This window comes from Varanus komodoensis, unplaced genomic scaffold (genome assembly GCF_004798865.1).
Source record: "Varanus komodoensis strain SLA01 unplaced genomic scaffold, ASM479886v1 scaffold75, whole genome shotgun sequence".
NCBI lineage: Eukaryota > Metazoa > Chordata > Lepidosauria > Squamata > Varanidae > Varanus > Varanus komodoensis.
In genome coordinates this window covers 3,017,189-3,030,840 of record NW_025336416.1, presented here as the reverse complement: position 1 = coordinate 3,030,840, position 13,652 = coordinate 3,017,189, and the positions used below count along the sequence as shown (strand labels likewise).

Genomic DNA, 13,652 nt, shown 5'->3' with positions numbered 1-13,652 from the left:
GGCTGCCCCCCCACCCCGTGGGAACAGGCTCCCCAGAGAAGCTCGCCTGGCGCCAACTCTGCTCTCATTTCTGTACCAGGCGAAAACATCTCTCTCCACCCATTTTAGCAATTAATTTTTCATATGATTTTATCCATTTCAAGGGATTTAGCTGGTTACGAATGGTTGTCTGTCTCACCGGGATATGTTTTAGAATGATTGTTGTTAAATTATTATTATTAGTTGTTATCCATACTTTTATGGCTGGTGTTTAGTGTTTTTATTGATTTTGGTATTCTGAAATGGTCAAATTTCTATATTTTGCTTCTGTGACTCATGTACACCACCTAAGAGCCTTTTGGACTACTTGGGGGCGTATAAATCTAATAAATGCTAAGAGCATCACCACTGCTATGGACTTCCAAGAAAACATGTCGGAGGATTACATGGTTAGTCTCCTTCGACTCCAGCGCACCTACAGCGATGGGGCCACAGAGGGTTAATACAAAGCTCCTGCTGCCCCTTTCGCTGCATCACGATGCAGAACCTGCCGCTCAACAAACTGCATGCAAGCAGCCAGATCCGAAGCCAGGCTGTGAAGGGAAGGGCTGGAGCTCCCTTCTCCACCCAAGGAGGCACCCTGGCACCAGCAGCCAGAAGTTGCTCCGTTGCGATTGCACCAATATTCCCTCAGGCAGCTGGGAGAGAGGCCGCAATTCCTTCTTTTGGGTCCGCAGCCAAGTCCCTTGGCATCACTCCATGGCGCGGAGAGCCTCACCCTGCAGAGAGTCCCCTGTGGTGGCACCCTGCCGTGAGAAAGCTTTCCCTGCGGCGACTAGCCTGCGCAGCGCTTGCTTGACTGCACTGTCTTTTGCCCGTAAATTGAATGCTTCACTTATTAAGACGACCACTTTGCAGCCATTTGTCTGTTCGTTGATAAGATTCTTTATCATTTTCAGTCTGTGTCTTACTAATCAATTTAAAAATCATTTAGGTATTATGGAGAGTTTGTTTCTTTCTTATACTTATATCCTGCCTTTTTTCTTTTTAAAGGAACTCAGAGCAATTTACAGAATTCTCCTCCTTCTCCTCTCAATCTTATCCCCACAACAACAATCCTGTGAGTTGCCTTGACTGGGGGAGAGGTGGATTACAAAGGATTGTATCATTTGACTGCAAGGTGATCAAAGCAGTCAGTCCTAGAGGAGATCAACCCTGACTGCTCTTTAGAAGGCCAGATCCTGAAGATGAAACTCAAGTACTTTGGCCACCTAATGAGAAGGAAGGACTCCCTGGAGAAGACCCTGATGCTGGGAACAATTGACGGCAAGAGAAGAAGGGGACGGCAGAGGATGAGGTGGCTGGATGGAGTCACTGGGGCAGCTGGTGTGAGCTTAGGTATTCTCCGGGAGATGATGGAGGACAGGGAGGCCTGGAGGAATGTTGTCCATGGGGTCGCGATGGGTCTGCTGCTGGTCCTGATTCTGTCTGCTGCTGGTCTTAAAGGATGGGCAATTCAGATTGGCCACAGCCTGTCAGGTGTTTATTCATTTAAAGTTTTTGTATGCCGTCCCCTTGCTATATAGCCCCGGGACGGCTCACAGAAATAAATTAATATAATACAATACAATTAAAACCCGGAAATACCCTGGCTGCACAATTAAAACCTATAAATATTTGACATTGTTAAAATACTGTTTGAATAAAAAGGTCTTGGCCTGGTGCCGAAAAACAAATAACGACAGCACCAGGCAGACCTCTCTGGGGAGCGCATTCCACAGATGGGGCACCACCGCAGAGAAGGCCCTCCTCCAGGTACTTTGTCTCCTGATGTCTCTCCTGGAGGGCTCCCGGAGGAGGGCCTCTGCTGCTGATCTCAGGGGGCTTGAGGTCAAATACGGAAGCAGGCGTTCCTTTAGGTATCCAGGTCCCAAGCCATTAAGGGCTTTGTAGGTGATAACCAGCACCTTGAATTGAGCCCGGACTTCAATGGGAAGCCAGTGAAGCTGGTAGAGGACTGGGGTTATATGAAAGTAATGCCCAGTCCTCGTCAGCAACCTGGCTGCTCTATTTTGCATCATCTGAAGTATCCGGACTGTCTTCAAGGGCAGCCCCACGTAGAGTGCGTTACAGAAATCCAACCGGGAAGTAACCAATGCATGCATCACTGTCGCTAGGCAATCTTCCTCCAGGTAGAGGCATAGCTGATGGATTAGCCGAAGCTGATGGAAAGCGCTCCTCGCCACCGCAGTCACCTGAGCTTCCAAAGACAGGTAGGAGTGAAAAGATGGATGGAAACAGCAGGAACATGATCCTATTACAAGCGTTCCGCATTTCTTCTCTTCCCGAGACACAGAGGGTCTCTGGCCATTTAGCGGGCCTGGCTTGCGGGGACAGGGGAAACACTGAGGTGGTTTCAGAGAGTGATGTTAATTTAGGGGGAGCACTTCGTTATTATGAGTTTGATATTAAAATAAGGGTAGGGGGCAAGTGGTGATCCTACAGACATCTTGCCCTACTGTCTCCAGCAGTCCCCACTATTGGAAGTACCAAGAGACAACCCTAAAGGGACTTTTAGTCAAAAAAATCTGGAGGGCTGCAACCTACCCTCTGCTATATTAAAAGGAAGGCTGCTGCGAATGTGATGTTTCTGTTTCAGTGCAGCACTGTGTGGGTTTAAATAGGAAAATAAGTTCCACTAGATTCCATGCACCTTTAAAATCATACATTTAAGAAGCAATTTTGGGACTGAGCTCCAATCCTGTCCTTATCTATCTTGGGGCAAACGCCCCTGAAATCAGAATGCACAGGTGTGTATTCTTGCTGTAAATTAAGGCTGCAATTCCTTGCCCGATAGCCTAGGAATAAACTTTATTGAGCTTACTTCTGTATGAAGATGGATAGGATTGATTAGTAAAAGACGCTTGCTTTTCATTTTTTAAAAAAATCAATATTATTGTTTTCTAGTATTTGACTGTTCCTGTTTATTGAATGTTTTGTGCACTACTTTGGAGAAGTTCTATAGAAAAACAGGATATCGATATATTTAAATAAAATTAATGCAATAGTCATACATGAATAACAAGGTACCTCAAGTTCAGAAAAGTTTGATCAAGAATTCTTTCAGAGTGAAATAATTTAGGAAGACTGAACAGATTTCAGAACTCAGTATACGAGATGCATACATCTATAATGGATGTCTGGAATAACCCCATTCATGCATCAGACTTTCATCATGAAAACAGCAGTGACACACATCACAAAAGGAGCAACGAAAGGAGCAACAGAAAAATGCTGATTATCAGAACTTTTATTTACAGATCAATCCCACCCTGGAAATAAGTATGAATAGACAATAGCTGTAACTAATAGGAAATTGCATTGGGACAATCAGTCAATCCTCCGCTTAAAATTATTATTACTACATTGAACTGGTATCTTGACATTTTATTCTGGAACAGGTAGACCGACATAATTACCGGTTACTGTATAAATCATCCAGAAATTAAGAGTAGAACAATTCCTTTTCCCGCAAGCCATAAACCTCTGTATTCACAGATGAGACATTTGAATCAATGAAACGTAAATGGTCAGATTAACAAAGCAATCCTATAAATTCAGTAAGAATTAATCCCAAGTAAATATCCACAGGACAGCTGCCCAGAGCAACTAATGGTACAATCCCTGCTCATGTCTATTTGGCCCAGGGAGTTGAATGGAACTTACGAGTGAACAAGTATAAAATAGCAATCTAATACTTAAATTGATAAATTGATCAGTTGGGGGCCAACTTTAATAGATGGTTGCATTTGAGGGGGGTTGTTAGAAGAATTCACTACCTTAGTTTTTAAAAACTATGTTGATGGCGGCAAGAGAATTCAAAGAGAATTTAAAAATATGAAAGACAGCTTTCCATTTTAACGGGAGACTTTGTTTATGAATGGTGTATTTGCAGCTAATGTGGGAAACTGCGGTTGTTTACTCCTGGAGTAATCTTGGTGGCAAACTTCCTCGTGGTGGGTGTGCCTGCACCAAAGCAAACAATCTTGTAGTAACTGGTTCCCCTTTGTCCTGGAATTGTACACCATCTAGAAGCTTGGTATTGCTCAATTCGATCACAAAATGGTAAAATCACAAATCCTACAGTCTGGGGATGCTACAAATGCTTTTCAGTGTCCTGCGATGAACAATGTCTTTTATCCCAACAACTTAATTGTTTTTAAATGATGAGAAACCCTGAGAAATAAAGAAATGCAGCATTCGTTGGTTGTCACAGTTGTGAAGCTGTTACATTCTGTGTGCAAGCAGCGACCTCTAGTGACGACTTGGAGTAGCTGCATGGCAGAGCTCAGGTACTAGGGATGGTTTTCTAAGGGCCAATCCCAAAAGGAGACAGGGGGGGCCCAGAGATTTTCAGAAGCATTGGGGAAAAAACCCTTCTACAGCAATTAGTATGATTTTAATGGAATTATAGCATCACAGTTGGAAGAGGCTTAGCAGAAGAAAGGATGGGAATTTGAAGAGGGAGCTTCTGCCAGAATTGGCAGGAAAAGGAATAATCTTGGAAGGAGATAGAGAAAAAGACTACATGTGCAAACCAGTGTTCCTAAGAAAAAAAGGCCTTCAACTCCCAGCATGCCCTGGCCCTGGCTGGGGCATGGTGGGATTTGTAGGCCATTGCCTGTCTAATCAGGTATAGCAGGGCCATAGAGCAGACTGGGACTCGGGAGACACGGGTTCTGCTCCCCACTCAGCCATGGCTTCAGGTCAGTCATTAGCCCCAGCCTAGTCTAACTCACAGGGTTGTTTTGAGAGTAAAATGGAGAGGGGGAAGACCATGTAAGCTACCGAGAGTTCCTTGCAAGAGTGAAACAGGTGGCTATAAATGCAATGCAAAAACAGCCGCGGAACCAGGACGACGGACAGGAAAAGGCCCAGCAAATGGAGGCAGAAGAGCAAGGCAACAGGAATGCTTCCACAGGCGGAAGATGGTATAAAAAACAGCTTCTGAAACGAGAGGCGGTGGCACTCGAGAAGACCCAAGGATGCTTTGAAATGTTAGAGGCGAATACACCATTTATAAGCAAAGCCTGCTATCAAAAGAGAAAGCGAACCAAGATCTATGCCTTCGGCAATGTAGTAAACCTTTGCATAAAACCCAATGAGACACATGAAAAGGGACTTTGCACATGCTCAGAATGGATTGTTTCTGGGCTGAGTTCTGGCAGTGTAGGCGGATTCCCAGGGCTCGTATTAAGCCATGGATGGGGATGGCTTGACTGGCACAGGCTACGGGAACAAAGGACACGTGTGCAGACGTGTCAGACGAAGCTCCGATTGCGAAATCGGCATTTCAAGGAGACATACGGGCCCTTGGGGGTGCGGTGGGCCTCCACCAGTAAGGTGAGATACTGCGAAGACAGACTGGCAAGGGCACTGCCTTCCATGCTCACTAGCAAGGGTATCTCCCGTCAACCACCCTGTGGCCACAGTTCCAAGAGAAAGAGGCAGATGGAGATAATCCTGGTTCCTTTCCCAACTTCCTTGAGGGAAGTATCCTGATGTCCATTTTAAAGTTTGCCAATACTGTTTTTTCTGATTTGATTCTTCTTATGCTATTTGTAAGTCAACTTGATAGGACTTGTCTCCTAAAACACATTTATGTAGCAGTACAGCATACTAAAAAGTAGAGACATCACCCTGCCGACAAAAGTGCATGTAGTCAAGGCGATGGTTTTCCCAGCGGCAATGGATGGCTGTGAAAGCTGGACCATAAGGAAGGCTGAGTGCCGAAGGATTGAGGCCTTTGAATTGTGGTGCTGGAGGAGACTCCTGCGAGTCCCTTGGACTGCAAGGCAATCAAACCGGTCAGTCCTAGAGGAGATCAACCCTGACTGCTCCTTAGAAGGCCAGATCCTGAAGATGAAACTCAGAGACTTTGGCCACCTAATGAGAAGGACTCCCTGCAGAAGAGCCTAATACTGGGAACAATGGAGGGCAAAAGAAGAAGGGGATGGCAGAGGATGAGGTGGCCAGATGGAGTCACTGAGGCAGTTGGTGTGAGCTTGGGTGGACTCTGGGAGATGGTGGAGGACAGGAAGGCCTGGAGGAGTGTTGTCCATGGGGTCGTGATGGGTCGGACACGACTTCACGACTAACAACAAAAAATGAAGAAAGGTATACCTTGTGGGCAAAGCTCTTGGGGGCAAAAAAAGAAAAAAAAAAGGCTGGGGGCAGGGGGGAAGCAGGACCTGTCTGTCTTTAACGCTTGTATGTTTGGCAGAAATTCCACAGGGGAAACATTCCCATCGTAAGGATAACAGGAAAGCTTCCCTTGAACTTCAACATACCAGGCTTCTGTCAAACAGGCATGAGCCCTGCCAAGAACCGGCTGGTAGGTGTGGAGGGCACTGAAGTCGGAGTTATGAGGATGGGATGGAGTATCCAAAGAGTTTCATGCAGTCTGCTCTTATGCGCTGATCAGAAGAAAACGATGGGATTTGAAATAAGTATGCATCCTCGGAATGCAAAAGAAGGAAATATAAAAGCAAGCCTACAGATGAATATTAAGGGGGAAATTATGATTACAGGAGAATGACACGACTTTAAGGTCAATAACAAAGATATTGAAATTGCAAAGGTGCTTGGCTCAGGCATCGCTTCAAAGAGAGACTGTGGCCAGAAATTAGAAGACTGAGACTCGGAAGGGCAGCTATGAAGGAACTAGAAAAGATTCTCAAGTGTAAGGAAGTTTCACTGGAAGGCCAAGATCACTGTTGTGTTTTGATTACTATACATGAGTGTGATTGCTAGAGAGGAAAAAATGGATGCATTCAGAACAAGAGAGCTTTTTTGAATACTCTGGACTGACAGAAAGGCAAACAAGTGGGTCCTAAATCAAATTAAACCAGAACTTTCCCTAGAAGCAGAAGTGGCAAAACTGATGTTGTCACACCCATCATGAAAAGGCAGCATTTGCTGGAGAAGACATACTGCTAAGGTGAGTTGAAGGCAGAAGAAAAGGAGGACCAAATGAGAGATGGGCCAGTTCCATAAAGGAAGCCTATAAAGGAGAGGGCTGTGAAGGACAGAATATTTTGGAAGGCATCCAATTCATAGGGTCACCTAAGTCAGGGAAGACTTGACGGTACAAAGCAACAAATATATTCTCAAGCAAGCCTCTCTCGTTCTCTGATTCAGCATTCTGTCCGGCATACAGGAATAAATTCCATAGACATGCGATATTCTCAGGAGATCTGCTTGAGCAAAAACAAGAATCCAATGATGCTTTATTTATTGTCGGTGGCAGAACCTGTCAGAGGCTAGAGCAGTCTGTGTGTGTGTGTTGATGTATGTTTGTGCCTGCAAACGCACAAACACACAGTCACCGTTAGAAAAAGTGGAGACAGACAATAATACTCTCCTGGATGTTCTAATGTTAGCAACCTCTCCCAGGCATTAATATTTTCTTTTCGGTTGCTGCTGCTTAGGAAAGTTTTGTTTCTGTTTTGTATCTATATTGTTGCACAGGAAGCCTTTTTTAAAATAGCCAGAATGTTGCTCATTCTACAAGATTGGGTATTACATGAGTGGAGAAGGCTGGAGCCAGAGGTCAGACTAGATGGCCCGGGAGACCCATCTATTTCTGTAACTGAACAGTTAAGGGTGCATCCTATGCATGTTGAGACAGGAAAAAGGACTTTGAACAGCCTGGAGACTGTGGGGCACCTTTTGGTCCAAACATGCAAAGGACAGGCGGTGCCCTGAAGCACTTCCCCAACCTGGTGCTCTCCAAAGTATACTACAACCCCCATCTGTACTAAACATGTAAATATATTCAGGGTGATAAGTATTGTAGTCCAATACATCTGAAGCCCCATACAAGTGAAGGGCAGCAAGTTAGGGAAGTGTGATGTGCAGTGTTTTTCACTAGAAATTTAATGTATATGCCATGGAAAGAATTTACATGATCACCAATTACAATCCCCAGTTAAAATGTGACAGATTATGCAGAGAATTTATTCTGGGAAGAGTTACAATGACAGGTATTTTCTTCATATAGTATAAATCTTTTGCTTTTTACTAAAGATTTTCATGGAGAGGAACATTTATGAATTTTTCACTAATTTTGAGAGCCAGTGAGGTGTAGTGGTTAAGAGGGCAGAACTGGGACTCAGACGATCTGGGTTCCAGTCCCTGCTCAGCCATGGAGCCACCTGGGCGGCTTTGGGCCAGTAAAGCCCAACCTACCACACAGGGTGGTGGTGGTTGTGGGGATAAGATTGAGAGGAGGAGGAGAAGTATGTAAGCCACCTTGAAAGGGAAAAAAAAATGCTGTATATAAATATAAATGAATGAATGACTAGCCAGGCAGTGCATCAAGGATGCCTTTCCTGTTGAGAATGGGCAGTGGGCTATTGGAAACACTTGGTCATTTTTTTCCTTCCCTTTTTGAGTTGTTTAAGGCATCTCATTATAAAATCACTTAACTGTGATTATTTAATCAAACTGATATTATTGATATTAGCTATTATTAATGGACTTTGCTCTCATTTAAGTTTTGAATAGATGTTTAAAATGAGCACTGTTATTTTTTTTTTAATGACAGTTTAACCTTGTCTTTTCCTGTAAGCAACCCAGCCCCAGTCCAGCTTTCCAGGCCCACTGGTCCCCTCTTCTATTACTCAGTTTTTTTCATTGGAAGGGAACCCTCCTTTCCCACAATCTTTCTCCTCCTTCCCATGTTATTTTCACAACAACCCTGTGAGATAGGAAAGGCTGGGATTCAAGCAAGCAGCCCAAGGCCGCCCAGTGAGCCTTCCGGCCGAGAGGGGTCTAGAACCTGCAGCTGCCAAGTCCAGCTCCGCACTCTCACTACTAGGCAACACTACCTCCGCGTTGCGATGCGTTATGCTCAGGGAGCTGTGCACGGTGCAGCAGAGAAGCGCAGCTGCTCACATGCTCCGTGCATGATTCGAGATTCAGAGCCCGAAGGCTCCCGCTTGCCCCTTCGCACCGCGTGGCCGCAGGGAGGCTCGCCAAGGCAGCGCCCGCGAGCGCTAGCGCAGAAGCCGCTAGGGCCCGCACTACTTTCCCATGCGGATGGGCCCCTCGACGGTAATGACGCTCAGCGAATGAGAACCAGAAAAAACGCATGCCGGAACTTCTGCCGACGCTAAGACTCTCAGAGGGATCCGCGCGAGGCCGGAGTGGCGCACGCAAGGTCCTAACTTCCGGCCTGCGCCCAGGTGCCGCCATATGCGGGGCAGAATGCCCAGTGAGACACCTTCCCCGCGTCATCTTATCACCGAAACCCCGCAAACTTCGACGGAGAGCCGGAATTATTACAGCAGCGAGTGTCCCGCCGTCCTCCCCTTCCGCCTTATTAGTCTTTTCAGGGGGGCATCCCCTCCCCCCCAATACCGCACAGAAGGGTCCGAATCGCCCCCCGCCTCGCCCCGCCCACTCACCTGCCGCTGGGTCCTCCATAGCCGAATAGGAGGAGGGGGTCTGGGAGCAGAGGACAGCCTGGCTTGAGGAGGGGGCGGGGGGGGAAGTCCACCTTATTTTTTTAATGGTGTTAAAAAGCACTTTCGTCCCCCGCTTTGTCGTCAATATCCTCGAGGGAGAAGAAGCTTCTGTTAAAAACAAGCCAACACTTGCGTGTATAAATATTAATTATTATTATTATTAAATGGCGGCGGCTAGGCCGGCGGGCAGGGATTATGGCGAATCTGCTACGTCCGACATGGTGGCTTCTTCTTCTTCCTCGTGTGACGTCAGAAGAGGGCGGAGGTCCCGTCGAAGCGACCTGACCCCGTTGGGGAGATTGGAGCACGCGCCGCCTCTACTGCCGCTGCGCAGAGTAAGCGCCCCGCGCTGGTTGGCTCTTCCTCCCGACCCCGTTGCGCCTGCGCGGCGCTCGCTAACGGCTATAAAGGGGAGCGGGAGGCATGACGGACGTGCCAGTCCGTGCTGGGTGTTGGAGTGACATTTGCTGCGGAAATGGCGCCGTTGTTAGCTGGGGAGCGGAAGCCGGTTCAGCTTTCCTCGGATTGTGGGTCGCCCTGTATATTTTCTGCTTAGACATTAAAAAAAGGCTGCCCTCAGGACTGCCCATTTTTCTGTCCAAACTGGCGTGGCATCGTGTGGTTACCCGGTTAATCACTTGCAAGAGCCCAATTTAAAAGAGCGTTTAAAAATAAATCCGTATTACTAGTTATAAAAGGATCAGATAACGCTGGCCACCTTTAAAGCACGGTGTTTCTTTCTTGCTGCCTTAGCAGGTCTGGGCAACTAAAGCGTTCCCGTGCCTTTTGGCCTGTGGCTCCCATCTTCCCCTGGCAACATTGGCTGATGCTGATGAGAAGCTGGGGGGCCAAAAGAACTGGAAGCCACTAGTTGCTCAGCCTTGTGGGGAGAAGGTAAAGTAAACGCCAGGCAGCCAAACACCAAGTTAATATTACATAAAGGCCTCAGACAAGAATGTTGATCTTTGTCAACAGCAAGGGGGCTTTATTTCAGAGCTGCCTCCTGGCAGCAACCTTAGAAGACAAGCCCTTTTCTGCAACAGGGATGCGATTTTGGAATGGTCCAACTGACAGGCATCAGACTTTGTGTACCCTTCAGCTGAAACGAGTGAGTTATACTTCATTAGGCTTAATACCTTGCTTTATTGCAGTGACCTCAACGTGTGACATTTTGCTGCTATTAGATTTCCTTTTTTCTTTTTATCTGCTGGTAGTATTTGGTCTTAATGCACTTCAAAAACTGCTGGTTGAGTCTGCTTTTTCTTCCTCATTGCATTGCATAGTTTTATCATGATGGCATGCACCAACCAGTTCAAAAAGAACCAGGGCAGTATAGGCAAAACCTAAATATATCTTTTCTGGACCAGGCTTGGCACTTCTTCCCTTGCTTTGGTAGGCAGCCAGAGTGGATTCTCCAGAGAAAGAGGGGACAGGCTCTTCTACACTATGCTAAGCTGAAGGCTAGCACAACTGCTGTCCTTTTTCTACTCTGTGGTGAAACAGATGAAAGCTTGTTCTTTGCAGGCAGGGGCATTTAAGCCTTTGGCACCAGATCTGCCATTTTAAGCATGGATGTCAATAATGTGAAGTAAAACTGATCACAATTCATCTGATAAGATTTGTCACTGTTCAAATGCAACATGTAAATGCATTTTCCTATGACACTGTTCTCATCCTCAGGCTGTATGTACAAGGGAGGGGGAGATAATCTGCATTGTAGGCATGTCCTCAGCATAAGGATAAACACACCTTGTTGTTACTTCAGTTACAGCACAGAAATCTGTCTGGACTGGCATGGCACTTTGTGCCCATACCCCAACCTCAGAATAAAATGGAAGCCCCTGCCCCAGCATTCCCAACCTGGTGACCTCCAAATGTCTTCAGCCTGAATCCCCAGCATCCCTGGGTGATGTAAGACCAAAACATCTGGATGACACCAGGACTGGGGGGAAGGTTACCCTCATGCAAGTCACTTTTGCTGTAGGGCCATTTGTTGTTGTTATGTACCATTATCTTTGACTCCTGGTGACCCAATGAATGAGCATCCTCCAAAATGTCCTGTCCTTCACAGCCATGCTCAGTCTTTGTAAACTCAACACTGTGGCTCCTTTATGGAATTGCTTTATTTCGATAGAAGGATAGCGAAAGGCTTTTGTTTTGTTTTTGTTTTAAATAAAGCATCCAAGACTTGTAGGCACGGTACAGAAACACAGCCCCCCCCCCCCCACAAAAGCTTACAATCTAAGGACTTGATATTTGGGAGAGAGAAATTGCATTGAACAAGGATAAACAGACATGTTTTAAGGAGATACTTGAATATAAAAACAGCTGGGTATGAAGGGCAGGCAGAGGGTGTGAAAGGAAATGAACGGATGTTTCTGCTGTGTTAAGTGAAATGGACTCCTATAAACACAGCAGATAATGTAACATCAGCGAGGGATTCCATTTCCATGCTCTGCCTAAAACGAAAGGATGGCTGCATTATTTGAGCAAAATCGGTGCTGCCGCTCGGTCTAACAAGCAAGGATCCATGTATGCCCATGTTACAGCACCAAGATCATGTGATCTACAGACCAGTAACTGCATGCAGCTCAACATTTATTTTTATAATACATCAATTTTAATTTAAACATGTGTCTCTGGCTGAAGCTTGCACTAGCTTCTTCAGCCACGAGGGGCAGACTTCCCTAATCCGCTCATAGCTTTAAGGTCAGTGCAACTTGAAGCTTCAAGAATGGTAGCCAGGAGAAGGTAAAAGGAAAGTTACATACTTGCCCCCTCCCCTGACTGAGGGGTAGTCCTCTTAGGAGACGGGAACTGACAGACACCCTCACCCCAAGGGGCTAAAGGGGTACACTCAGATGGTGGGAGCACAATGTGTCCAACTCTGGACAACTCCGTACTTTTGCTTGAGGTCGTCACTTTCTATGAACTCCTCAAGCAACTTGTGGAAAGCTACATTTGTTAGAAGCTTTAAATTTAAAAAATCGCATTCAGTTCTAGAAAATGGCTTTATTAGGGCCTGCTCCATTAGGAACACTGGAAGTGAGCATATCAACTAATTTGCTCTTCCCCTTCCAATACCTTACTTCTGGCATCAAGGGTACACTTTTAGCTTTCTCACTGCCTCAATGCAAAGAGAATATTACCCTTTGCCTCTGTGTGTGTCCTACAGATTTTTTTAATTACCCACCTTACTTTTTGTACTGGGTTATACTGGAAGACAATTACATATGGGATTGAAAGAAGCAAAGAAAAAAGGCATCAGACCCATATGAACAACCATTTTTATTGTTCTACATGCTGCCATCTGACTTACAGTAACCTAATGAATGAAAGCCCTCCAAAATCTCCTGTCTTGCTCAACTCTTGCCAACTCAAGGTGATGCCTTCCATACTTGGCGTACAGCTATGCCCTACATTTCTCCCTCTTGAGGGAAGCCAAGGTGCCTTACGAGGCTCTCCTCCTCTCCATTTTATCCTCACAGCAACCTGGTAAGGCAGGTGAGGCTGAGTGTAAGTGACTGGCCCAGTGTCACCCAGTGAGTCCCATCCGGCACTCTAGTCCACACTGACTCCTTATGTAATCAATCCCTCCCATAGTTGGTCTTCTGCCTTCAGCTTCCCCTAGCAAGATTCTCCAGGGATTTTTGCCTTCTCATGATGTGCCTAAGTACGAGTTTCACTGTTTTTGCTTCCGGAGAGAGTTCTGGCCTGATCAGATCCAGGACTCACTTGTTCATCTTTCCATCAGTCCAGGGGATTCAGAAAGCTCTCCTCCAGCACTGACTTTTGAACACATCGATTTGCTTGCTGTCAGCTTTCTTCACTGTTCCAGCTTTCACACCCATCCGTAGAGATTGGGAATGCAGCAATTAAACTATTCTTGAAACATTTCTAGTGTGGATAGTCAGGTTTAAAAGTTTAAGCTATTAAACATAAACACAAATCGGATATGGTAACATAAAAAAATGTTCTCTCAGCCCTTTGGCAGTGCAGCTTTTTTCCCCTCTAGCTCAGCTTCGCTTCTGCAGACCTTGACCTCTGCAGTGCTCTCTATATTAGGCTCTTTGTCCTTATTTCTAGTTCTTGTACTTGCCCTGCCTACATGCATGCCTTTTTTAATATCCACTATTCTAACTC

The 13,652-nt window shown here is 45.9% G+C and overlaps 1 protein-coding gene and 1 non-coding gene across 2 annotated transcripts in view; one reads left to right on the top strand and one right to left on the bottom strand.

The window, feature by feature from the left end:
• ZFAT (zinc finger and AT-hook domain containing) overlaps positions 1–9,682 on the bottom strand; it is an 84,118-nt gene extending 74,436 nt beyond the window's left edge. The window contains exon 1 of the mRNA XM_044452871.1: positions 9,450–9,682. Coding sequence (XP_044308806.1) covers positions 9,450–9,468 — 19 coding nt within the window. The 5' untranslated portion in view covers positions 9,469–9,682. The remainder of the gene's footprint in view (positions 1–9,449) is intronic.
• LOC123035038 lies at positions 8,017–8,132 on the top strand. The gene has a single exon (XR_006416886.1). It is a non-coding gene; the product is annotated as a U5 spliceosomal RNA (small nuclear RNA).
• Positions 9,683–13,652: the final 3,970 nt, after the last annotated feature.